General features: G+C 53.1%; 1 protein-coding gene across 12 annotated transcripts in view; it reads right to left on the bottom strand.

Moving 5' to 3' along the window:
• LOC129547205 (uncharacterized) overlaps positions 1-27,046 on the bottom strand; it is a 33,383-nt gene that overhangs the window by 4,711 nt on the left and 1,626 nt on the right. For 3 of the 12 annotated variants that reach the window (XR_016035919.1, XR_016035918.1, XR_016035922.1), the window contains 3 exons: positions 26,363-26,428; positions 7,643-7,790; positions 5,220-5,399 (listed from right to left, as the gene is read on the bottom strand). Coding sequence is in view for 1 of the 12 variants with exons in the window: in XM_088830660.1 (XP_088686786.1) it covers positions 21,662-22,307; positions 22,835-22,951; positions 26,363-26,428 (829 nt within the window). In the remaining 11 variants the exon portion in view is untranslated. Of the gene's footprint in view, positions 1-4,044; positions 4,179-5,219; positions 5,400-7,642; positions 7,791-8,700; positions 11,615-16,829; positions 22,308-22,834; positions 22,952-26,362; positions 26,429-27,046 lie in introns of those variants that run through there. The other 9 variants (XR_016035921.1, XR_016035920.1, XR_016035925.1 and 6 more) reach the window with 5 other exon arrangements.

The raw sequence follows: 27,046 nt of genomic DNA on the forward strand, positions 1-27,046 counted from the left end.
ATTAGAGGACTGAAACTTGCAGCCCCATCCCCAACCTCCAGGGGGGTGACTGGGGAAACACCGGTGGCAAATGAGCTACTCAGTCACGTCTGTATAACCTATGGAACCTCCATGAAAGCCCTTCTGGGTTGGTGAACACATCCATGTGTCAAGAGGGTGTGCAACAAAGATCAACAAAGATCAGACCCCAAACTCCACGGGGACAGAATGTCTGAGCCCATTCCAGACCTCCCACTATGTACACTTTTCATCAGTATCCTTTAGAGTAAATGTAAAGGATTCATATTTACAATAATAATAAATGTAAGGAGGGAATTCCCTGGTAGTCCAGTCATTAAGACTCCATGCTTTCACTGCTGAGGGCTCAGGTTCAATCCCAGATCAGGGAACTAAGATCCCAGAAGCCACGTGGTTTGGCTAAAAAAAAGTAAACACAAGGAAAGCATTTCCCTGAGTCCTACGAGCCACCATAGCAAGCTACTGAATGGAGAAGGGGACTTACTGATTTGTAGCCAAACCAGAAAGAAGCGGGTGTCACCTGGGGACTCACCACTTGTGACTGGCATCTGAAGTGGAGGCAGTCTTCTGGGACTGAGCCTGTGGGGTCTGCTCTGACTCCTGGTAAAGTGTTAGAATTAAGTTGTAGGACACCCACGTGATGTCCGTAGAGAATGAGAGAATTGCTTATTGTGAATAATCTACATATTTGGTGTCAGAAGTGTTACGTATGAAAAACAGACCTTCTGTTCCGTTCCGTCGCTCGGTCGTGTCCAACTCTGTGCGACCCCGTGGACTGTAGCCTACCAGGCTTCTCCGTCCATGGGATTCTCCAGGCAAGAATACTGGAGTGGGTTACCATTTCCTTCTCCAGGGGATCTTCCCGACCCAGGGATCGAACCTGGGTCTCCCTCATTGGAGGCAGACACTTTAACCTCTGAGCCACCTAACTATATTAATTCACGCATTAACTCATTCAATGTTTAACAAGTTGCTTAAGTCAACTCTGCACTGTGGTACGTGATGAGCAAGAAAGGCGCATCCTGAACTCACAGAGATGGGACGCACAACCTCCAGATCACAGTCTCTCCAACCGCTGAGCCCAGGACTGCATGATTTACTGACAGAAACAGCAGAGAGTCTGATTCAATTGTGTAGGGTGGGGTCATCGTACTGGTAACTTGAAATTTTCCCTTCAAATTTAGTTATATAACAGGCTGAATAATGACCCCCATTGTATCAGGTCCTGATCCACCGAACTATAAATGTCACCTTCTATGGTAAAGATTTGCAGATGTAACTAAGGATCCCGAGATGAGAAAAGTATCCCGAGTTTTCTGGTGGGTTTAAATGCACCCTGGTGGTCCAGTGGCTAAGACTCCACTCTCGCAATGTGGAGGGTGGGGATGGGGGTGGGGGGCCAGGTTCGACTCCTGGTCAGGGAACTAGATCCCATAGGCCACAATAAAGAGGTCGAATTCACATGCTGAAATTAAAGATCCCGCACGCGGAAAGATCAGAGATCCCGAGTGCCGCAACTAAAACTTGCAACAGCCAAATAAATAGATATTGGAAAAAAAAACAAAGAAAACGAAAAGCAAACGCTATCACGTGTATCCTTATAAGCAAGGCCAAGGAGGTTCTGACACCCACAAAGGAGACAGCAGAGTGACAGGAGGAGCAGAGACACGGATGTGGCCACAAGGCTGCCAGAAGCTAGGGGAGACAGGGAGCCCCTCCCCTGAAGCCTCCAGAGGGCCCGCAGTCCTGAAGCACCTGAGCTCAAGCTTCTGGCTCCCAGAACTGTGAGAGAATACATTCCTGCTTTGTTTTTCATTTTGTTTTTTTAATCACCAAGTTTATGGTAATTTATTACAGCTGTCACAGGAAATGAGCACAAGGCATAACCTTCACAGCTCTGAAGTGCACAGCAGGATGAACTGCCGCACCCATACACAGCACGGGGCATCCTGCAGAGCAAGACAGAACGTTCCCAGCACCCCAGGGGGCGGGCACTACCCTCCCCAGGAACAACCCCTCTGCCCACCTCTACCACGAAAGACTGGTTTTTCCTGCTCTTGAACTTCACATACAAGGGACTGTGCAGCACGTACTCTTGTGTGAGGTGTCCTTTGCGCAACTTAGTATCAGTGCAATGCATGCAGGCTGGTGGGGTTTTCCTTCTTCCTTTTCCTACTATAGGACTTTAACCTGTTTGTCTAGTATCCTAAGGACAGACACCTCGGCTGTTCCCAGCCATCAGTAAGCCGACGTGAACGTAGTTCCCCAGTTTTTGTGGATGTGCCTCCTCTGTCTCATTAATTCCCATACCTAGAGTGGCCCTGCAGGGTTTGGTTTAGTCATTTTCTGTAGTTTCCAGGTGATTCAAATGTGTAAATCAGGTGTGAGCACCACTCTCCAGGCCAGTGGTTCTTGATCAGGAACAGTTTTGCCCCCAGGGGACATTTGGCAAATTGGAACATCTTGGCTGGTCACAACTCAGAGCTGTGCTAATGGTATCTCACAGAGCGAGGTTGGGCTGCTGGTCAACCTCCTCCAGTACATAGGGCACGCCCTACCCACCCACACACACAACAGGGATTATCCAGAGCCTGTGGTCAAGAGACCTGAGGGTAAGAAATTTGACTGTAGCCATTCACTCAGGACCACGTGTATGAATAACCCACCCTCAGGTCAGCGGCAGTTCCCAGAGCCTGGCCCTGCTCAGAGGGTGCGAAGGGCTGACAGTGGTGAGACCCGGAGGTCTGAGCCTTCCAGAGAGGCAGGCTGCCCTGCTGATAATGCAGAGCTGACCTCGGCTGTGGGCCTTTAGCGGAAGCTCCCAGGTGCCCTCCTGCCCCACGGACAGTAGTGTGGACTTCCACTCAGTCCTCCCTTCCTGGGTCTGTCAGCTCCATGGACACAGAAAGCCCCCGGAGGGTGGGGGTCATGTCTTAGCCGGTCCTCCGTTCCAGGCAGCCCTGTGTGGGGGACACTGAAGTGAGGCTGTCCCACGGGACACAGGACATGGGAACCAAGTTCCTACAGGAAGGCTCCCCCACTCCATCTGTGCTCCTTCCAGAGGAGAGCCCACGTCCCTTCATGAGCTCCTCAACCTACCCCTCAGCCCTAGTCCACACTCCCCACTGGGGCACACAGCATTTCTCAAGCCCTCACACGCCACACACGCGCCACAAGGCAGCGGGCTCTTTTCTCAGGCCCCAGTCTCTGCCATTTCTAGTCTATCATTTGGGGCCATTTTGGAGGTGGTGCTGCACTGTGGGGTCCTTCAAATCCCCTCCAGCTCTCCCCTCACTCTGTCTGGCTTCTCAGCTCTTCCATCACCTGTATCATCAATTCCCTGCATTCAGTATCCTCTGCTGAAAGGTCCAGCAGGGTGTCGGTTTCCTGGATTGGACCTCGATTGCCCCGTGGGCCCACAGTGAGGCTCTCTGCTGCGGTTCACACTTCCAGGCCCACTAGGGAGGGCAGGGAAAGGCTGAGCAGGGTCTTCACCTCCCCAGGGCTGCGGCCAGGCTCCATCTCTCCCACCTGCCCTGTCCCCTGGCTCTCCTCCCCCCTCGGCTGCATCTCACATCCCCCTGCTATGATTCTGATTCACGCTGAGGTGAGTCCTCGTTGTGCGACTCTTCATGGGAGACGGCCCAGCAATGGGAATTCCAGGAACGGTTACTCATGCTTGAAAGCCCGGCTTTCGAGACCACTATTTCACCAAGGATTAAAAAGACAACTCAAAAAAGTTATTTTCCTGCTCAGAGCTGTGTTTAGTCCTCTGCAGTCATTCTCCTCTGCCCTGAGCAACAAGCCACATCCGTGGCCTGGTTGGGATAACAGAAGGGGTGCTGTTGGGGGCACCTCAAAAAAAGGCACTGGGCTATTTAAAAATCTTCTTCCCCTAGAGAAGTAAAGCCAGTATAGCCAGCAAGGAACAGTCTGTTTTCATGGCAGCAAAACCTTTGTAGAATCTGGAGGACCCTTGGATGCTGCTCTGTATCTGGTGTTTCTGGAAGGGCAGATTCTGGTGATGAGAAGAGAAATGGGATTCCAGGGTGAGAGGGAGACTTGAGTGCCCTTTAGCACAGTCACGCTTCCCAAGAATGAAGGAGGAAAAACACCTCCCCACCCTTTCCACAAAGTTCAGTTGGCTCAATCCATCCTGTCTGAAAATAAAGAAGAAAAGCAGCTGATAAACGTCTCCTGCTTGAGGCCGTCCTCTGAGGAAGAACCCAAGCCATGACTCATCACTTGCCTGTGATAAGCATTTGCAGTTTCAGGCAGAAACAGGCCACAAGCATGCCAGGGAGGGTGGGGGCAGCCGCCGCGGGGTCCTGCGCTTCTGGATGGCTGGGGCTTATCTGCTTTTGGTAATGCAGGGGGATCTGAGTTGCCATTCCATTGCCCCTCACTGGAGGGGTGTCTGTTTGAACACTCACAAGCACACACCCATGTGAGGTCTGAGATTCCCCAGGATGGGGGTAGGGAGGTAATCAGGCTCCCTTTTGTCCTGTCTGAAGTCAGATCCAGACCAGGCACCCTGCTGGAGAAAACCCAGGCCGGCCAGACCTTTCTCTGTCTGGGTCTGCTCCACAAAGCACTGGCATGTCCGGCTGGTGTCTCCTGGACAGCATGCCTTGGTGGCATGCCATCTGGGAGGCCGGTCCCTGTGAGCTGTGTCCACCGGCATTAACAGGGCAGGCAGTCTCAGAGGGACTGTAACTCCAGGTCCGCAGCAGAGGTTTAAAACTAATCCCAGGATAGGTCCTGGCTGAGCACTGAAGCTGCGACTCCTCACACAGCCACCAGAGGGTGCTGTCCAGCACCAGCCCTCTACTCCCCTTCTGAAAACCTTCCGAGGCTCCCCGCGGTTCTCAGGACACAGCCCAGCTTCGTAAACCCACTGACACGGCCGGGCATGATCTGGCCGCTGACCTTTCCAGCTTCACCTTGCTCTCCCTGCCCTGCGCTCCAGCACGAATAGCTTTCTCCCCATTCCTTGAGAGGACACTTCCTGCATCCATGGGCTTTTGCAATCACTGCCCACTTCTCAGAGGCTCTCCCATTCATCTGCACAAAGAGAACCCTGGTGGTCCCTCAGGCTTAATAAGCATCAGCTCAGGTGCCGAGGGAAGCCTTCCAACACCCCGATGAGGTTACGTGGCCCTTTGGAGCCCTGGTGTCCTGCACTTCTCGACAGCACTTACCACGGATGCAATTAGACCATTAATTCTGCCATGGCTCGTCCACTGTGTCCCCAGCTAGACCATCAGCATCTGAGGTGCCATGTTCACTGCTGACCCCCAGGCCCACACAACGCCCCACTGCAGTCCAGTCTCTGGACCTCACTCTTCCTGGCACCTGGGAGGGTCGCACTTTCCGCTCGCCTGTGGTGGAGACATGTCATGGCACCAGTGAGAGCCTTTGTTAATGTGACCCGAGCCTCACAGCCCAGATGGCAGCTGTTCCCTGAGCTGGGGTCCCCTGTGAGGGACACAGGGAAGGAGCAGTCCTGCCACCTATCACCGGTGTGACAGTCACCCCCTCCTCAAATGCCCCCACACACGACACACTCACAAACACAAAGGGACATGCAAACACACATGCACGGACATTCCTACCACCTAGAATAGTGCCTGGCACGCAATCGGTACTCAGTAAATATCTTATTTAGTAAAATAATAAATCATTAAATGAAAAAAAGACTAAATCAATGATGTGCTCACTATGCTGGGTGCTGGAAAGTGAGAGAAAGTTGCTCAGTCATGTCCGACCTTTGTGACCCCATGGACTATAGCCTATCAGGCTCTTCCGTCCATGGCATTTTCTAGGCAAGAATACTGGAGTGGGTTGCCATTTCCTATTCCAGAAGATCTTCCTGACCCAGGGATTGAACCCGGGTCTCCCGCATTGTAGGCAGACGCTTTGCCATCTGAGCCAATAATGTGGTGACTTAGCTGGGTGCTGGAGGAAACCCCCAAACACACAAGTGTCTTGGCTTAGAGACGTCACTTCATACCCCTGAGGGGAGGCTTTGCAGGCAGGCAATACGGAAGGGCTCCTGGGGTCGTGGGCCTGGGAGTGGGGGAGCAGGACGGGATGGGATGAAGCCTGAGAGCATACGATTTCATGCCCAGTCCTGGCCTCGGCCTGATCCAGCTTTATGTGTCACATGCATGACTCATACATGATACACAAGGAAGTGCTTTAGGAGGGAAAAACACCTTACCAAGTCCGCCCTGCCTATGGAAAGCGAAGGGAGAGGAAATTACATGGCCAGCTCTGCTAGCGTCGGCCAGAGTCTGCGGGCCTCGGCTTCCCCTTTACAGACGCACAAAGACCCAGGGCCTGGCCCACAAGGCCTGCTGTGAGCCTCAAGCAGGGGACTCAGCCACCAGTCATGACCAGCGACCACCACGCTGTGGGCACTCAAGGCGGCCCTGGTACAGCTTCTTTCTGGTTGCTGTGGCGGCCCATTCATGGCGTGAAATTAACCACGTACCTTTCTGACAGAGGCAAGTGGCATTAAAGTACGATCGAGATGAAGTGCCAGCCTCTGGCCAAGGCCATCGGGCATGCTTACTCTGCCAGTCCCACCCAGCATCTGCCCCGCAGCCAGGCCTCACTGCTCCGCTTCTGGTAAATGAGCGCCAAGTGCCCACTGTGGGCAGGAAACGGCTTGCAGATGGCAGGTGGGCCAGAGTCAGCTAAAAATGGGCCACACTGGGGTCATTTAAAGGCTCAGTACATTGAAAGCCTTGAGCTGGCCAAGCCCAGGCCACAGCTGAGCAAGCAACAGGCCGGAAGCGTGCACTGGGCTTTTGGGGACTGGACAGTGTCTTTTTAAGTGGAAATGTCAATTGGCTTCGAAAAGAAGACTCAGTTCCTGGAGGGAAGCCAGGACTGACCAACAGCCTCAGTGCACGAGCTAAGCCAACGGGGAGACCTGCCCCCACGTGGCACTGGGGCTCGGGGGCCTGAATGGGGCGGACACCTTCCTTGCCTCCCTCCATCTACGCACCCTCTCCCACCTGGTTTTCTCCTTCTCTCTTGATGCCTCCTTTTCCTTCCCCCCCTGCTCCGCCTCCCTCTCTTCCTGAGTTTTCTCTTCCACCAAATATTTATTAAATGCCTACTATGTCCCAGAGACTCTCCTGGGCACTGGGATTCAGCAGTGAATGAAAAGAACAGAACAATCCTGCCTTTGTGGAGTTTACGGTATAGGGAGAGAGATGAACAAGCAAATAAGTAAAAACATGTTTTTAAAAAGCGATCTGGGAAACCAATAAGGAAGAAAGGGGGATGTAGTCTGGGGAGGTGGGGGCTGGGGCAGGCAGGGAAGGTGGTGAGGAAGATCACTGGAGAAGGGCCTTACAGGCAGAGGGCGTAGCAGGTGCAAAGGCCCGGGGGCAGCAGCATGCCTGGTGTGTCTGAAGAACAGCAAGGCAGGGTCTTCCCTGGTGGTTCAGCAGCTAAGATTCTGTGCTTCCTCTGTAGGCGGTGGGGGTTCGATCCCTGGTCAGGGAACTAGATCCCACCTGCCACAACTAAAGGCTCCACAAGTCACAATGACAACCCAGCGCAGCCAAAATAAACAAACAAAAAGAACAGCAAGGTGGCTCGCACTTACCCAGTCCCATCCTCTGGACAGCCACAGCTGTTTGTCCTGCCTGCCTCCTGGTTCTCTCCTGGGGACTCAGGGATAAATTCTGAGCATCTACTTCACGTACAATTCTCTGCTCCGTGCTGGGCATTCAAGTAGGAAACTCACGCAGGATCTGCCCTCAAAGAAGGCGTGGACAGATGTGGGTGCCTCAAAAAATTAACACAGAACCACCCACGACCACATATGTGCCCCCACACATACGTTCAGAAGAACTGAAAGCAGAGATGCAAAGAAACCCTCATACGCACGTGTTCCCAGCATCACAATTCCCAACAGCAAAATGTGGAAACAGCTCAAGAGCCAGTGAACAGATAAACCAAGGGCGGTCTGTCCTGACAGCGGGGTATGGTTTGGCCATAAACGAGAATGACGCACTGACAACAGCGCCAACACAGATGAACCTGGAAAACCTTGTGCCAAGTGAGAGAAGCCAGACACCGCAAGTCACGCATCGTGTGGCTCCCTTTACGTGGCACATCCAGAGGAGAGAGACCCACAGAGGCAGAACGTAGCTGGGTGGTTGCCGGGAGCAGGGGGCAATGGAAAGAGGGAGAAACAGCCTCCGGGGTGCAGGGTTTCTTCTGGGGTGAGGGGAACATTTTGGAACTGTGTAGAGGTGGTGGTTTATAACACTGTGGACATGCTGCCTCTGCTGCTGCTAAGTCGCTTCAGTTGTGTCCGACTCTGTGCGACCCCACAGACGGCAGCCCACCAGGCTCCCCCGTCCCTGGGATTCTCCAGGCAAGAGCACTGGAGTGGGTTGCTGTTTCCTTCTCCAATGTGTGAAAGTGAAAAGTGAAAGTGAAGTTGCTCAGTCGTGTCCGACTAGTAGCGACCCCACGGACTGCAGCCTACCAGGCTCCTCCGTACATGCAATTTTCTAGGGAAGAGTACTGGAGTGGCTTGCCATTGCCTTCTCCGGTGGACATGCTAAAGGCCACTAAAGTGATCACTTTAAAAGCATTAATTTTATGTGATTTTATCTCAATAAATTAAACAAAACCTACCAAAGTGGCCAAGGCTGAACTCTGGAGAGACTGGCTGGAGGTGCTGCTCAGAGGTGGCGGCAGAGGGGTGCAGGCAGGGGCAGGGGTGGGGGGAACTTGGGATGTGCTGAGATTCCAGAAGGACGCCCCACCCCCAACAAACGGAAGAGGAGGAGCAGCCCCAGCTTCTGCAGGACTGGGTGGATAGCGGGGTTCATGAGCATCTGGAGCACAAAGCCCCCGGATGCTTCTGGAGGAAGAGTGATGAGTGTGTTGGGTCTGTGGGGCCTGGGCGCCTCCCAGGTTGGATGTGCGGGGTGCCACTCATGCGAGCATCTCCCACCCAGTGAGTCGGTGGGAGGCCTGCTAACATCTTTCTGAAAGGCAGGCCGTGGGTCCTGTTTTCTGGAGCCGGCCCTCCGCACCCCACCTTCTGGGCTGAGCCCTGAGATCAGAGTGGCTGTTGTTGGCCCAGTGGGCACCAGATGGTGAATGTGTCTGGGCCGGGTTTGGCCCCGGAGGTTGGGCTTCTCAGGGTGACAGAGGGCTGTGCTCACCTCAGGGGCATGGTCGGGGTCCTCCCAGCTCTACCAACCTGATAAGCCCCTTCCCTGGGGCTTGTGGAATTTGCCTTCATCCATTTCTCTTTGGGGGCAGAATCCAGATGTGTGGACCTTCCTTAGCTGGATCGGGGCAGAAACGCTGGGAGGGCCCACATGAGGACCCCAGGGGACTGCCTTGATCCACCAACCAGGCAGGGGCCCCTGCCTCACGAGGGTCAGCAGGGAACTGGTCCTGCCGTTCATAAACCTCAGAAGGCCGAGTGGCCCCTCTAGAAGCCAGGCCGGGTCCACAGACATCTGGAAGCCGTCAGCCTATTTCCCAGTCTACACTGATGCCCTTGGCATTGGGAACACTGCCCTCGGGATGCAGACGCAGGTCTGGGGTTGCAGAGGAGAGGATGTCCCTACAGGAGCGGAGACAGGGGCAGGGGCATGGCAGAAATGCCATGCTCAGCAGCCAAGGGCCAGCTGAGAAGGCAACTTTCTCTTGGGCACTATAAGGACAGACAGGCAGCTGTTTCGGAACCTTCCACGTGGTGCACCAGGCTGCATCTCAGGCTTCTCCCCAGACCTTAGGCTTCATTTCCTCACAGAAGAGGTGGGGGGTGCTTCCCTGTGCTTGGCCTTTGTCTGGACGCTCCCCACATCCCTCAGAGCTCACGGAAACACGGCCTGCCTCCCATTATAAGCTCTTGGACACCCCACTAAACAATAAATTTCACAGTCTGTCTCCTGGTTGCCAGCCCAGGTGGGTAGGGTGTATCTGCGTGCTCATGACTGTCTGTGCCTTATACACGGTGGAAACTCAGGGAAGGCCTCGCTGTATAACTGGACGGATCACTAGAACCCCTGAGAAATGGCTTTTCCATTGCCTCTCTTGTTATCACTGCACTCGGTGACACATGGATGACAGAGCCCCTAGTGCATACTTCTGGTGTCCTGAGGGAAAAGGAGTAGACACCAGCAGAAGCTGCGTGCCAGCACTGAAGCAACCGAGAGGCGCGGGGGACGCGCGTCACAGCGCTTCAGCTCTGCAACCTCCCGAGGCTTGCACCCTGGGTGGGCAGAGCTGCCCACTGGACAGGGTTTGGGGTGGGGACTGTGGGACCCTGAATCTTCCAGAGAACTCTTCTGAGGTCTCAGGTTCCCAGCTGTGCTCCCAGAACTGTGGTACGGGAGTCTAAGTTTTCTTCAAGAGAGCAGGAGTCAAAAACAGAGGTGTGCATCAAAATGCAGATTCCTGGGCTTTGCTACTTCTGGTGTGAGGTCTGGTCTGGGACCCCAGTGTGGAGGGGCTTGAAGAGTTCTGGCTGACGGAATGGCCTACAGCCTCTCGAGGGACGACCCCTAAACCTGGAGTCTAGGGCTGGGCAACCTCCACGAATCCGAGCTCGTGTGGACATCACCCCACCCCCTCCCCACCATGGTGACTTTGCGGGAATGAAGATAACTGGGGACCAGGGTGGCCCTGATTAGCACTGAGACAAGCAGAACGGTCTGACTCATCAACAGCCTCTCTGAAAGCCAGATCTGGAAAATTTATGCAAGGGGGAAAAAAATGAAACAAACAAACATAAAAAGAGAGGGGAAAATGTTTTTTAAAAGGACTGGAACTAATTTGGGGGTTAAACCCAGCTGCCCACACAGACTCATTTCAGCTTTTCCAGTGTTATTCTATATGATTTATTTCCTGCTAAAGAATCTGACAACTATTGTGTAGACAGTTTCCATTTATCCTGGAAAGGCATCTTCTCCAGATCTGGGAGGTCCAACCAGGCCCCAACTTAATCAGAACAACAACAACAACCGGTTTTGATTTGGAAAGACAAAACCCACAGAAAAACAGAAGAGTAAAACAAATGCTGAGTCCAGAAGGGAACTTGAGACAACCTGGAATGAGTCACTCAGGGTACCGCTGGCTCTTGGAAAGATCCAGGTTTGAGTCCTGCTGTGTCCTTGGGCAAGTTACTTAGCCTTTCTGAGCCCTGCTCTCCTCATCTATAAAATGGGGAGAGTACTTGGACCACATCATCGGGAGGCTGTGAGTCCAGACGTTATGAACACTTAAAAACAGTATTACTTATTATTCTTATAAAGTGAAAACATGGTGAACAGTAAAGGACTTTTTATCCCCACGCTTAATACGTGGGCTCATTCTGCAAAGGCTCCAAAAAGAAGGATAGCTCCAGGATTTCAGTTTTGGATATGAGGTCACTTGCTAAAGGTATGATTGTCTTTTATCTTGAAGAGTCCTTTAGGGGACTTTTCTGGCAATCCAGTGGTTAAGACTTGGTGCTTCCAAGGCAAAGGACACGAGTTCAATCCCTGGTCAGGGAACAGGGATCCCACATGTTGCACGGCACAGCCAGAAAAAACAGTCCTTTAATCTGAAAGAAAAGGGACCCTCTTTTTGAAAAAAGTGGTCTGCCAAACTCACCACTGAGTCATTATTTCAACGACATGACCGAAAGAGAATCTTAAAGCCAATGCTGTGAAGCTAGCTGGAGGAAAAAGAACTTCCCATGAGCTGATATGAGGGCAGGACGGAAAGCAGTTATGGGGAAAGGGGCTTCTGGAAGAGAGTGAGGGGGGCTTTGTGTGCATGCCGGGGTCTGGGGCAGCCTGGCAGGGGGCTGCAGAAGGGCAGCGTGGCCCCCGCCCGGCACAGCTCCAGAACAGCCACCGTTCTGTGGAATGTGATGCAAGAGGTAGCCCCTGGCTTCGGCCCAGGGCAGCCGGGGCTACCAGGCTGGCCTAGGAAGTCTACTCCGGCCATGTCTGCCAGCTCAGCCCAGGCCCTCGCAGGTCAGGGCACAGGGAAGGGCCGCTGCCACCTGGGAAGTTCATCAGCACAGCTGGGCACCTTGTGGCAAGAGGAAGCGAGAGGCCAATGTCTGAAGGCCAGGAGAGCAACTCAAGGTCAGCACTGGCAGTGCCCAACGAGGGCGAGATGGGGCGAGGGCAGGGCAGGCCGGCGGCCCCACGCAGCCCCGGACTCTAGCCACGCAGGCAGCAGCCAGGGTCAGCACAGCAGGGCCAGCTGGGCAAGGAGAGCCCGGGGTTCCCAGTGGCAACCCCGGCTGCTGCCTGAGGACACAGGTCACTCACTCTCGGCTGTGACCTCAGCTGCCTCCTGTTGGGGAGGGGTGGGTGAAGGGTCAGCGGGGAAGGCGGTGAGGACAGGGCAGCTGGGATGACCTCAGTGTCTAGGGAGACACCCACGTTCCGTCCTCTTAGCTGTGACGTCCACTCTGACTCAAAGCCAGGCTTAGCACAGGCCTGGAGAGGCCTTGGGATGGGGACACCCCTCAAATTCCAAAATCATTCCATGCAAGGGGGACTCAAAGGGGTAGCTTGGCTCCTCCCCCATGTTCATTAGCCCCTCTGCCCTGGGCTTTAGGTTGGGACCTCCAGGCAGAGAGCCTGAGACAAGAACTTGGGACAAATAGAATATAGCAGAGGTGCTCCCAGAAAGCACAGGTGAGGGGTGCAGAAGGGAGACAGGCAGGGGAAAGATGAGAAAGGGAGTGGTGCTGAGCGGGTGGCCTGCTGGGGACCCCGTGACTAGGGGCGAGCCTCCGAGCGGTCCCACGTGAGGGGCAGGACCCAGGCTTCCCACACCGGGCTTCTCCTTCTTTCCCTGAGGGCAGCTCCCCAAACATCAACTCCTCCACAAGGTGACACCCATGCTCATCTGCCTGGGAGTAAGGGCTTTCTGAGCTCTGGGACTTTCAGCCAGATGCAAGTGGGTCAGCCTACTCTCTGGCTCTTCTGGGGAACCCTGCTGCAACCCGGGCTTGCTCCTGTGGTGAGAGAAAACCCCAGATGGGACACAGCAGGTAAGAAGCCACTGGCATGCATTGCACTGGGGAGCTGAGAGGCGACAAGGGCAAGGGCATCCAGAAGCATCTGCCCCACCAGCCCTGTCACCCCACAAACCTCTGATAACCCCACCTCCTTCCTGCTGCCTTCCCTTATCCACCAGTCACAGCATGCCAGCCAGCTGTGACACTGCCCTAACATTCCCAAAACCAATGACCTCAGGGCCTTTGCACTGGCTGCTCCCTTTGCCTGGAAATCTTTTCCCCAGACACAACCACAGTAAAATGTAACCTCCATGAGAGAAGCCTGTGTACAATTGGTGCAGTATTCCCAATGCACAGAACAGTGCCTGGCACTTAGTAAACGTTTATCCACTCATAAATGAATGAAAATGATCTAAAACAACATGAAGGAGAATGATCGATCTCAGGTGCACCTGGAGACGAGTTTCCAGGCCCTTCCACCCAAGGAGACTGCCTCCCCCAAAGGAAACTGGGGAAGAGTACTCCAGACGACTGAGAGAAGGTGGGGGTTCCTGACACTCACCCTGGGGTGCGGCCCCAGCGAGGTGGTCATCAGAGGAGGCGTGACCCAGAACCAGGACTTTCATTACTTCTCCACTTCGGAAAATCGGTCTTTGCAGAACCCTATCAAATCAACCCCCAAATGTGGTTTTGCCTTACTTAAGCAGGGGTGAGGCATCTAGGCCTGCGGACGACCCTAGAGACTGGGGCACAGCGTGAAGTCCACTGACTTGGAGAGCAAGGGGTTTCAGCACAGAGACATGGAATGCTAAGACCAGAGCTTCTCAAGTGACTGCACACCCCCAGCTGCGGGTCGTATTCAGTGCAGAATCTGAGGCACAAGATTGAACGAGAGCCAGAGTCTCTGCATTTCCAACCAGACTCCCAGGTGATGCTGAGGCTACTGGCTTCAAGCCTGCACTTTTGGGAAAAAGCCTCCCCTCTCTGCCCGAGTCAGGGAGGATTTGATCATCTTGCCTGCAGTTGCAACCAGCTCAGCAGCGGGAAGATCTAGGAGAGAGGCGGCAGAGACCATGGAGTCATCAGCCGTGGGAAGAGCAAGGCAGCCTCTCAGACACACAGGCCCATGTGTCTGAGTCAGGGTACAAGGTCCGCTGCTGTGACAGAGAGGCCCCCTAATACATATGCTTAAACAATACAAGGTATTATTTCTCTCACAATCCAGAGGGCGGTGACTACTAGCAGGGCGATTTTGTGAGCTTCAACACATGGTTTTTATCTCTGGATCCAAAGTGGGTGCTGCAGCCCCTGCCATGGTATCCACAAGCCCCACCCTGGGAAGCGGGGAGAGATGGAGGGAGCTCAGGCCCGTGCTTTTTAAGGGTGCACGTAAGGACACGCAATGCGTCTGCTCACACTCTGGTGGCCAGACACAGTCATGCAATCATTTCTAGCTGCAAAGGAGGCTGGCGAGTGAGCAGTCTTAAGCCCAGTGAAAACTGAAGCATTCTATCATTAAAGAAAGAAAGGGGGTGAGTACTGGCGACATCTGTAGGAAGAGAAGCTGTTATTTTAAAACTCGAAGTTACATGAATGATATTTCAACAGCCTTATTAGGCAGAGGCTGCCCGCCCCGACTGTGTGGATACAGAGTGTGTGCTCAGTGGAATAGTGAGACCCCCCCAACCCCCCACCGCCAAAGACACGAGTGTTTCAACCTCCAGAACCTGTGACTGTGTGACCTTACACGACAAAAGGGACTTTGTGGATGTCATTAAGGACCTGGAGGTGGGGAGAGGATCCTGGCTTGTCTCATGGGCTCAATGTCATCACAAGGGTCCTGGTAAGAGGGAAGCAGGAGGGTCAGAGAAAAGAGACATGAGGATCAAACAGAGGGCGGAGGGACGAGCACTGAAGACCAGGCTGTGAGCCAAGGGACGTGGGTGCCTCTAGAAGCTGGAAGAGGCCCGGGAACAAGCTCTCCCCTGGGGCCTCCAGAAGGAGCAGCCCTGCCCACACCTTGATTTTTGCCTGAAAGACTCATTTCAGACTTCCAGCTTCCAGGGCAGTAAGAGAACACGCTCGTGTGGTTTTTAAGGTGTTGGGTCTGTGCAGTTTGCTAACAGAAGCCATGGGAGACTGTGTGGGGGAGAAACAGCCCTACTGCTTAGCTGGGTCCTCTGGTTTGCGTCCACAGGGCCCTGGGGTCTTTGCTGCTCCCACAGACCCTGCTCTGACTCAGACCAGACCTTCAGCGGCCTCAAAAGACCCCTTTTTGGAGCCATCCTCACCAAGCACAGCTTATCTTTCACTAACTGATGACGACCATACGTAACCCGGATAAACCCAGGCCCCATGGGGCTCAGCAAGTGCTCAGAGTTCCCATCAGTCTCTGCCCTGCAGCCACCAGGGAGCTCCTGAGAGAACACTTGAGTGCACCCAGTCCCGAGGCCCCTGCAGCAGCACCAACACTACTTCTCCGTCCTCCCTGCTCCCAAGAGAGCGGCTGGTCTCACTGACTGCGCCCCCAGGCCAAGCGCTGCCTCTCAAGCCCCAGGGTCTGCTGTCACCTCAGCGCCCACAGCACCTAGTGGCCACAGCTCCTGCCGCCCCCAGACCCCCACAGAGGGGGCCACAATCCTCTCTTGACTCTGAAAGTGCAGTTTTCTCTCATGTGGCCTCTATCTAGAGGATTCCTGATGAATTCTACAAATAAGTAATCTTTTCACAAATACGTGATCTTCAAGGGTTTCTTATGCACAAGGCGCTTTGCCCAATACGAGCTGACCTCCACGACCTCTAAACCTCACGGCCATCCTTCAGAATAAGGATGTCTTTACACACCCCTCGCCCCTGTGGCAGGAAGGAAATGGGCGGAGAGGTCCGGTCCGGTGCTCTGCCAAGGTCACCTTGCTGGGAGGCAGAGGAGGAGGCTGGACCCCAGGCTGGCCGGGCACAGCCTCCTGTGGCTCCACTACTCTGGTCTGTGGCCAGAGCTGCCTGCAGAGAACATGTCCTCCCGCTGACCTAAACAGCCCGTCCACATCTGCTTCCAGAAGGGTGGCCCTCAGGGTCCCCTAAGGCCACTGCCCTCTTTCCTGACGGGAAGATAAGTGGAACTGGCGCGATGTGTCGGTGGTTGGGCGGGAGGCAGAGAACTCGGGGGCCAGGAGTAATGAATCAGCAAGCATGCGCACAGCCCAGCCTGAGGGTCAGGTTCCTCTCTGCCAAAGGACACGTGACCTCTCTCCCTGGCTGGGCTGGGAGGCTTTGCTTAAACAGCATCCTTCAAGAAGCCCATGGAGGGGCCATGACAGCACCACTTTCACCTGTGATGACGTGGCTCTCTCCTGCTGTCTCGGAAACCTGGGAAACACTGAGGAGGAAGAGCAGGCTGGCCAGGAGCCCAGAGCTCAGAGACTTAGTTTCTCATCTGTAAAACGGAATAAGAGCCTGTTTCCTATGTCCAGGTGCTGGAGAGGACCAATGAGATCATGAAAGAGGAAGTATTTTGGAAACTCACTTGTGCTTCTTTAAATACTTTGGTAGAGAGCCTGTGACAGGCCAGGCTGGGGAGGGGACTTGCTAGGGGGACTGCCCTGCCCTCCAGGAGTTTTCAGCGTGGACAAGAAGGCCCCCACACCATCACAGATAGGCCCAGGAACCCAAAAGTGCCAGGACATCCTGGAAGGCCCCAGGGATAGGAGGGGAGCTGAGGCTGGAAGGATGAGTGAGCAGAGAGCAGTCTGACTCTGCAGAAAGAGCTGTCCTGCAGGCAGTTGAAACACAGACTCACCCGCAGACTCCCAGCCTTCAGATCTCCACTGGTCACTGAGGAAGCTCATCAAATAACCAACAGGGCTCTGAGGCCCAGGAGGGAGTGACCTGTCCAAGGGCACACGGTTGGGACCTGGTGGAATCTTCCCATGACAGCCTGTGAAAAGGCCCTGGGGTGTGAGGGAGTGGGGAGAAGTAACAAGTGTGTCTCGGGGGCCAAGTCAGGCTGTGAGACCTTAGGGCTGCCCCCCACCCTTGACGCTGAACTGATGCAATGGTGACAGCAAGATGTAAGCGGGTGCCAGCCAGAGATGAGGCTGGGGACAGAACTGCTCAAGTCCCCGTGGGAAGCACACATGCCGGGAACTCCATCCATCCCCTAGTGGCTCTCCTCCTCCGCCCGGGGGGTTGGGGAGGGAGAGGAGACTTTCTCTCTGGCTGGGGATGAGGGGCTGCCTCGCCCCTTGGGACTCTGCTTGGCCCCATCCCTCTGGACAAGCATTTGGAACAGGGTGGGGTGACTTCCTCCTGGAGATAAGGCCCAGGCAGGCATCCCTGGCAGCTGCTGCAAGGGCAGCTGTGGACACAGAGCCTGGTTCCCTGAGCCTGGAGATGCTGCAATTTTCTGATGATAATTGAGCCCGAAGCCCCCAAAGATCCTAGGGGCTTAACCCACCTCAAAGACTGTGTGATGTTTCCAGACAAAATGCAGCTGGAAAGTCTGCAGCCTTTAAAAACACAGCCCACAATTCGGCAGGCTGCCCTGCTTTACTGTGTTATTGCAGGCCTGACCTTGAGGGGGGCCGGGGCAGAGCCTTCACTTGCAGATGGAATGCAGCTCGTGTTTCTAACCTGTTTTGCATTTTTGGGAAAAAATTAAAACGTTCACAAGTCACTCTTTCCCTCCCTGCCCTCATTAACAATAAAAAATAGCTTTAGGGCATCTGATGGGGAAAACAGCTTTTTTAAGGAGCTCTTCTGGGATATAACTCACAAGCCACACAATTCACTCTTATAAAGCACAGAGTTGCATGGGTTTCAGCATATTCAGTCATGCAACCATCAATACAATGACTTTTAGAGCCTTCCACCACTCCTAAAAGAAACCCTGTATTCTGAGCCATCACCTCCAACCCCTCCACCCCTGGCAACTACTGATCTGCTCTCAGTCTCTATGAGATTTTCTTTTGGACATTTCATATACATAGCATCAGACAGGCTGTGGTCTTTTGTGTCCGGATTGGGCTCCCCTGGTGGCGTAGATGGTAAAGAATCTGCCGTGCCATGCAGGAGACTCGGGTTCAATCCCTGGGTTGGGAAGAACACTGGAGGAGCGAGTGGCTACCCACTCCAGTATTCTTGCCAGGAGAAATCCAAGGACAGAGGAGCCTGGCAGGCTACAGTTCATGGGTTGCAAACAGTGCAACACGACTGAGAGATAACTTTCCTTTCCTTTTTTTTTGACCTGAACATAATGCTTGCAAGGCTCATCTATGTTGCAGCCCCTATCAGTGCTTCGTCCCTTTTTACGGGCAACAGATACTATTCCATTCTGTGGACAGACTATGTTTTGCTTATCCATACATCTGCTGGTGGAAATTTAGGTTTTTTCCACTTTATAGAGGCTGTGAATAGTGCTGCGATGAACATTTGTGTACAAGTTTTTGTGTGAACCTAAGGAAATGGCAACCCACTCCAGTGTTCTTGCCTGGAGAATCCCAGGGACGGTGGAGCCTGGTCGGCTGCCATCTATGGGGTCGCACAGAGTCGGACACGACTGAAGCAATGCAGCAGCAGCAACTCTTCACTTCTCTTGGGCACATAAACAGAATTGCTGGATTACACAGTAACTCTACATTTAACTTTCTGAGTAACAGCCAGACTGGGAAACCATAAAGTATTATAACTTAAATGAAGCATTTATTAAAAACTCACTAACACTTGCTGAGCATTTACTCTGGTCAGGCTGTCACATGTTACTGTTATTTCAGCCCCACAACAAGCTTGCTTGCTGCATACTGCTTCTGTCCCCACTGTATAGGGCAGGAAGCTGGAATCAGAGACGCTGAGTCACTGAGTAGGTGGCCCAGCTTGTAAGTGTGGAGCAGGGATCTGAACCCAGGTAGTGGGTTCCCCTCCCTCCTGAAGACCTGGGACAGGTGGCCTGTATGCCAGTGTCAGGAGGACTGGACTTCTTTTTTAGCCAGAGATGTTCTCATTTTGAAGAACTAACAACCCAAAGGCCACTTTCTAACTCCTCTTCCTGGGAATTAATCAGAGGCTGGGTCACGATGCTGTGTGGCCATAACTGACTCATTCGTCCTTCACATTAATGGTCCACCTGGCCCAGCTCGCGGAAAGGCCTGCCGGGGTCGAATCCCTGCTCCAAACCAACATCCTTGCGGTAAACAGAACCCAACCAGGCCTTTCTTCCTTACAGCAGCACCGACACATGACAGCACGTGAACCAACGTTCCCATCTTGTTGGCTTAACTGAAAGCAGTCATTCTCGACCCTGAGCTGAGCAGAATCCCGAGGGCCATAAAAACCCCAAATGACTAAACAACCTAAGTGTCCATCAACACATGAATGGATAAAGAAGATATGGCACATATATACAATGGAATACTACTTGGCCATAAAAAAGAATGAAATCATGCCATCTGCAGCAACACGGATGGACCTAGAGATACTAAGTTAAGTAAGTCAGACAAATACCATATGACATCACTTATACGTGGACTCCAAAATATGAGACAAATGAACTTATCTGTGAAACAGAAACGTACTCAGAGACACAGAGAACACACAAAGGGGATGAGGGAAGGGTGAACTGGGAGTCGGGTCTGCAGATGCAAACTATTGTACACAGTCTATAAACAACAAGGTCCTACGGTATAGCATAAGAAACTACATTCAACATCCTGTGATAAACCATAATGGAAAAGAAAATGAAAAAGAATATGTATGCATAACTGAGTCACTTTACTGTGCAGCAGAAATTAATACAACATTGTAAATCAAGTGTACTTCAATAAAATAAACTGAAAAAAAACTGCTGGGCCTAACCCTCTGAGAGTCTGAGCCTATGGGTCTGCGGTGGGCCCGAGAGTCGGCAAGCTCCCAGGAGAGGCTGACGCTCCAAGTCACTAAGAAGTCAGGTGTTTCGGAGCTGGTCCTCACAGCCTGAACAAGGTGTAAAGTGCGTCTGTCTCTACTTGGGCAAACCTGCCCGTGAGGAATGAGACTCCTGCTGCACTTGGGACCTTTGTATCCTCGCCTGATGGGGATGCACAGAGGGAGAGAGAATTCAATTGGAAGGAAGAAGGGCTGTCTAGACGGGGTGGCCAGGAGTTTCACAACTTATCAAGGTACCAATTCGGACCCCTGTCTTTGTATTTCTAAACTGATCCCTGGTGCTCTGCTGCCCCCCAGTGGTGGGCAATTCTGCACCACCTCCTTTGGGAGGTACCCCTTAATTGCTGACTGTAGGTGGGGGTGCCTGCTCCCTGACCCCAGAACCAGGGTCCTCGTACTTGTTTTTTCTTGGGAACTGATCTATTGTCAGTCATTTACACTTTAGTAAGAGTAAGTGTAAGTTCAAGTCCTTGTACTTCGTTCCAGAAGAGAGTGCCACTTAAACCCCAAACCTCATACTGGAGAATAGGAATGCTTCACCTCTGGCTTTAAGTTTTATGTACCAGAGAAGGACAGGTAGGGTCCTTCCAAGAACAGAGGGCAGCTGTCTCCTCCGACCCTGGAAGGGAGGGGAACCTGGCCGAGGCCCTGCTTCCAGCTCTGGGAGCTCCAACCTGGAGGGGTGGGTGTGCACTTCTTATCTGACTTGTGAGATTCTCACCTCTGGCTCTGGGTGCCCGCCCTGTGCTCGGTGTCATTGCTGTATCTTACAGCAGCCCCCCAAGGCCACAGACACAAGTGGGGGCTCAGATAGGCTACGAGGTTTCCTACCTTCATAACCGGCCAGTGAGGAATCTGGAAGACATTTGAGTGGTTGGCCCTGGAACCCTGTGGAACTCAGGGAGGCAAGAGCTAAAGTGGGTGTAGGGTGACCCACACATCGATGGCACTTGAAGCTCTTAGAAGGTGGGTCTAAGAGGAGGGAAGAGGCCCAGGGTTGGGCATAAAGGGAGAAGGACAGGAGCTGGCAGGAGAGGCCAGGGAGGGTGGGGAACCGCGAGGGGTGAGGACTGTAGGTGTTGACAGGCAGATGCCAGGTGGAAGTGTGCAGTCTCAGAAAAACGCGCCGTTTGATCAGCCACTTCGCTGGCTGTGGGGCAAAGCCTGACTGCTTGGAGACAGGGCCAGGGACCAGCCTGCCGCTCCGCCCTGGGGGTGGACTTGAACTCGGGCATCTTCCCTGTCCTTCTGCTTGAAAGCCAATTCAGAAGGATGTGGCCACAAGTCAAAGAATGTCTAGGGCCACTAGGAGCTGGAAGGACCCTCCCCTGGATCCTCCCAAGCAAGCTGACCCTGCCCACACCTTGATTTTGGACTTTTGGCCTCGAGACTGTGGGAGAATATATGTCTGCTGATTTAAGTCACCCAGTTTGGGTAATTTGCTATGGCAGCCCTAGGAAACTAATATGACACGGTATCAATATACCTATACGTGTGTGGGTGCTAAATTGCTCCAGGCTTGTCCGACTCTTTGTGACCCTATGGACTGTAGCCTGCCAAGCTCCTCTGTCCACAGGATTCTCCAAGTAAGAATACTGGAGTGGGTTGCCATGCCCCCCTCCAGAGGATCCTCTCGACCCAGGGATCTAACCCACAAATCTTCCGTCTCCTGCATTCTTTACCAATAAAGCCACCTGGGAAGCTCTTTTCTCTCTACACATACACAGACACAGAATAGCCTCTCACGTGTGTGTATATATCACACGTCAGGTAATGAGAGCTTCCTCTCTCCACCAGTGCTGTGCAAAGTGTGGTCCAAGGAACCCCTGGACTGTTTGGATACCTCATCAAACATGAAGATCCCTCCCAGAACTCCGGGATCAGGCTCTCAGGTGTGGCCCCCAGCTGGCTATTTTGTGCCAACTTTCCAGGTAATTCTGAAGGACCTGGAAGCCTGGGACCCCAGTGGCCCCTGGATGTGGTCATGAGGGCGACCTGAGGGCAGGTGGGAGGAGATTCTTCACCGAGGGCCCAGGAACGCATCCAAGGAGAGCAGGAGGGACAAGGACAGGCTGTTCTGTGGATGGGAGGTGACCAGCGTGTGTGTTGTGGGCCCAGAGGTTTGGGGTCACGAGGACCCACCCCTCCCCCACTGCAGCTGCCTGCGGGAGGAGCCGGGAGCACACAGGCTGTTTGTCGTGGGCCCTCCTGATGTTTCGGCAGCTGCTCCATGTCAGGCTGCTCCAGGGATTCCAGGGTCCAGGAAGGAGGTTGGGGCTGACATCCCAGGAACAGCTGGTGGGATGGCCACAGGCCCATCTGGATGGTTCGAAGCCTCAGGGAACACTTATGTAATCGACTTAAAGGGAAAGTTTGGAAGTAAGTTAGCTCAGGGGCTGAGGACAAAGGCGCTCCCCACACAATGGACTGAGGGTCCAGGAAGTCCCTTCAGTCCAATCCCTGCCAGGAGGACACTCTCTTATCCCTCAGGCCCCCCACAGCCCCCACGGGCTCCACGTTGTCAGGGAAGGAAGGACAGAGGGGCTTGCGGGTTCCTCCCCTTTTGCCTTGTCACTCACAGCTTGGCAGAGGGCTGCACAGAGTAGGCGCTCACGAGAGTTTGCTGAGTGAATGCATGCACACATGGACAGTTTCTGCTCTGGGAGAGGACAGTTTCTCAGAGGGGGGTCCCTGACCAACATCCCCTGAGAGACTAGTAGAAATGCAGGTTCCTGGGCCCCACCCGGATCTCTTAAATCAGAAACTCGGCGGGTGGGTGACAAGCTGTGTAATCTTCAGGGGTCCTGCTGCCCCCAGGTGTGAGAACTACCGTGCAGTGTGGTGATGGTCACCCTGGCTGAGTGCTAGATCGCCCTCAGAGCTCACCACACAAAACCAAGGCCGAGCTCTCCGCAGACTGGCTGAGCAGAGTCCCTGGAGGGGCCAGGCATGAGCTGTGTCCAGTGATCCTCTGGGGCAGCCAGGCTGTGACCCACACGGAGCCTGTGAAGTGACACGGATTCAAATTTGGATTCAAATCCTGGCCCTGCCTCTTGACAGCTGAGAGACTGGGCAACCAAGTAAAAGGCCCCTGCCTCAATTTCTTCATGAGAAAACAGGGACGGAAAGTAACGGAACCTTTCTCCCGGGTATCCCGGAGGTGAACGGGTTTGCTTCTGTCTAGTGCTGCCAGCAGCATTTGGGAAGCAGCGAGCAGTCGGTGGAAGTGACAGCAGTACTGGTCCTACTCTGATCACTGCTGCTCTCAGCACCACCGTGATTACGAGCACTACTGCTGCTACTGCTCCTATGCCTCCTACCATCACGACCACTGCCATCACTACCATTGCCACTGATGGTAAGCCCCGGGTCAGGAAGAGCCCCTGGAGGAGGGCACGGCAACCCACTCCGGTGTTCCTGGCCTGGAGAATCCCTTGGACAGAGGACCCACGGGGTCACAAAGAGTCAGAGACACTGAAGCGCCTTAGCAGACATAGTTACTATTGCTACTATGAATAACACTGTCTTTGTTATGATCAGCACTGTGCTACCCTCATGACTGATACTTTTACCCTTGTTGGTACCAACGGTAACACCGTGACTGCTATCACTACACTGCTCGCACAATTTCTACTCTGACTCCTGCTAGCGTTATTACTATTACTATTACTGCTACTATGACTGTTACTGCTCTGCTACCATTTTGTCAAGGCGGGAGCACTCTGTCCTCCAAACTTCTTCAAGGAGGGACAATCACCTCTTGCGCAGGCTGAGATTTGGACTTTTGGAGCAGGAACCTGACTAAAAACCTGACACTTTGCAGAACCAAAGGGGTCAGGGTCCTCCCGGGTCTCCAGTGCGACAGAGCCAGGCTGTGCCTGGCGGGGCGGGAAGCCCTTTGGAAATCAATGGCTGGAGGCTGCAGGGACCTGGAGCACAGCCTCCTCCCCCCACATCTGCATTTGGGGGCTAATCTCCCTGGAATGGGGCCATAATCTTCCCCAGACAGTCGGGGGTCCCCCTGAGCCAGACTCAATCCTTCAGGCTCACTTTTTAAAATGTTTCAACCTTTTGTCCTTCCCGAGCAAACAGACTGGATTTACAGGGAAGGCTGCTTCCAAGGGGCTCTTCCTGACCCAAATCCTATCTTCCTGGAGCCAGACGTGAAACAAAACAGAGCACCTCTCCGGCCTTTTGAAGCCAGGGAAGGGAACACTTCATTTTTTTGAAAGAACCAAGTACTGCAGGAAGATGTCGAGCATGTGCAGCTGTGGTTTGCTTTGCAAGTTTTCTTTGGGAGAAAAGGAGAAAACATGACATTGAACTTACAAAAGAAAATGACAATGAACTTCTAAACTTCGGAACATCACACACTTGGATTTAACAAATGAAGCAAAAATTTCTTTCAGAGGTGATGAGGGCTGAGCCTGGCTGGCAGATTCTGATGGAAACTGTACAGGTTAAGCTATGGAGTGCCAGCTATGGTAACTTTCCTGCTCTGACCAGCCAGACTTATTCTCTGGGAAAAAATGAAACACTACCTCCATCAGAGGCTAGACTGTCCTAGAACTGATGAAATACACATCACTTTTCACATGTGGTTTTCCCTAATTATTGTATTAGTACATGGTCATGAACGATTATTTGGGAAACATAGAAAAGCAGAAAGACGAGAATCCTGTGTGCAGAGAGAACCTCTGTTAATCTTCAGTGAATTTCCTTTCAGTCTTTTTTTCCATATATTTTAAAACAAGGACAATATTGTACTGTAAGCTACATTCTGTACTTTTTAAGTTTATGACAAAGATTTTTATTTCCCTCTCTCACATGAGTTACCTGGACAAGCAGACACCACCTGGCCCAACTTCTCTGGGCCAGACACCTGGAGGCATCTGTGACTCTGACTTCTCCCTCTGCCCAAAACCTGTGAACCCCTGAGTCCTGTCAGGATGGTCCATTCAGTATCTCTCAACCCATCTATCTCTCTCCATCCTCTTGGCCAAGAGAGTGGGAAGCATTTAGAAATATTTGGCTGAGGCCTCTCACCAGGGGTGGGCGACAGCCTCCTCCCTGGCTCCCACCCTTAACTCCAACAAGCCATTCTCCACACTGTCGGCAGAACACACTTTCAAAATGCAAATCTGATCACCATCACCCCTTGATTAAAACCTCAACTGCTGTAGCCAATTGCTCTTAGGATAAACACCGGACTCCTTCCCCAGGAAGCCTCCCTGACTACACACACGAGCACACTCCCACTTCATAGCACCACATACCCCCCCACCGACTGCCATTCTCATGGGTGTCAGCGGGCCCACCATCCGGCCTCCCTGAATCCCGGTGCCCTGGGAAGCTCTCTATTACCAGTGCTCAGCCAAGAGCAAGCACTCTGAGAACACGTTTGCGTTAGATGAATGAAAGCAATCCATAAACACAGTACGGGAGCAGCCTTATCATCCACATCATGTTTTAGGGTATGTGATCACCCAGTGTAGCACATCTCTACACAGCCACAAAATTTTGGCATGGCCATCTTCAATGCTGAGGATGGCATGACCACTCCAACGTCATTATTCAGGGGAGAGATCTAGTTCTCAGTCTACAGAATTTCTAGGGAAATAGCCCAGCAAAAATAACTCAGTCTGTCCCAGGGACTGGAGACCAGTCCCTGAAAATCCTGTTAGTTATTTGCATCCCTGCCTCCTGGGCATGGAAGGACGGATGTCCCCTCTCCTGGAATCAGGAGATGCAGTGGTCCTGTGACCATGCTAATCACTGAGGACCATTATCAGTGACGGAGCCGCCTGGGGCCGTTCTGAAAGGCAGCCGCTCAGGTGAGCTGAGGCCACAGGTCCAGCCTAAACACAGAAGCTGCTGGAATCTTTCCAGGTGCCAGACTCTTAAATCCCTCTCCCCAACTGTATTTTGGGGTTAGGTCCCTGAAGCCCCTGCAGCAGAGACACACAAAGAGGCCACAATGGGATGAATGTGGAGTCTGAGACCCATCCCTGCTGACACCTTATGAGTTTCCTACTGTTCCCTAAGGTTTGACATCCCTATCTTCTTGGTTAAAATAATGATTTTCTTCCAAAGGGCAGGTGGTGAGGTTTGTGACTCTCACTTCTGGCAAAGCAACGAGAGGAAAAACAACCACACAGTCTGGAAGGAGAGGAGTCGGCCAGAAAGCGAGACTGGACCTCATTCCTCGGCATCTGGGCCACAGAGGGAGAAAATGAGGTGTTTCAGTCTCAAAACGACCGTCATTCTGATCAACGGTCCATCCTTATAAAGCTGTCCAGCCCTGAGCCAAGGCTGTGGCACCACTAGTGTCTGTGTTTTAGGGACAAGAAGACGGAGGCCCAGACTTGAGACGTCAGGCTTCTAAGTGGCAGGGCTGGACATCTGGTTCCTTACCTGGGCATCTGGTCTGTGGTGCTCTCCTGCTCCCCGGACATCCCGGCAGCTCTGGCAGGAAGAAGGCTGAGAAGTTGAGAGGGGAGGTTGAGTGGCCTGATTTTCCCCGTGGAGTGATCTCTCCCATTTCATTATCAGGGGAGAAACCCGGCTCTTAAGACTATGGAATTCTGGGGAAACAGCTCAGCAAAAAGTGTAGATTGGAGACAGTGGTACCTGAAAATCCTGCTGGTTATCTGCATCCTGGCCTCCTGGGGATGGAAGAGGCAGCCCCCACCCCAGATGTCCCCCCTCCTAGAGCTGTCTCCAGTTCCCATAGATGTCACCCTTCTCGCTTACAGGAAGGTGGGGCAGTGAAGATCCCAGGGCCATCATGTCCTAGCCATGGCACCTTTCTGGGCAAGTTAATTACACACCTGGAGCCTCAGTTTTCCCACCTGTAAAACGGGCTCAGGGCACCTAACTCATAGACTTGCTGGGAAGCATTTTTGCCCCTTCTCCTCTCTGAGCTCTTTTCCTCTTCCTTTGGATCTTGGCATAAACTATCTCTACCTAGAAGCCTTCCTGCTCTCATCCTTCTCCAGACTACTGGGTCCCTGAGCCCCTCTCCTCCCACCCTCTTCCCCTTGTAATTCCTGTCCTGTGTCTGTTACTTCCCTGAGGGTGGGGGTAGGGTGTCTCTCA

The sequence above is a fragment of the Moschus berezovskii genome, chromosome 22 (genome assembly GCF_049115385.1).
Source record: "Moschus berezovskii isolate FMDL1 chromosome 22, NW_MosBer_1.0, whole genome shotgun sequence".
Taxonomy (NCBI): domain Eukaryota; kingdom Metazoa; phylum Chordata; class Mammalia; order Artiodactyla; family Moschidae; genus Moschus; species Moschus berezovskii.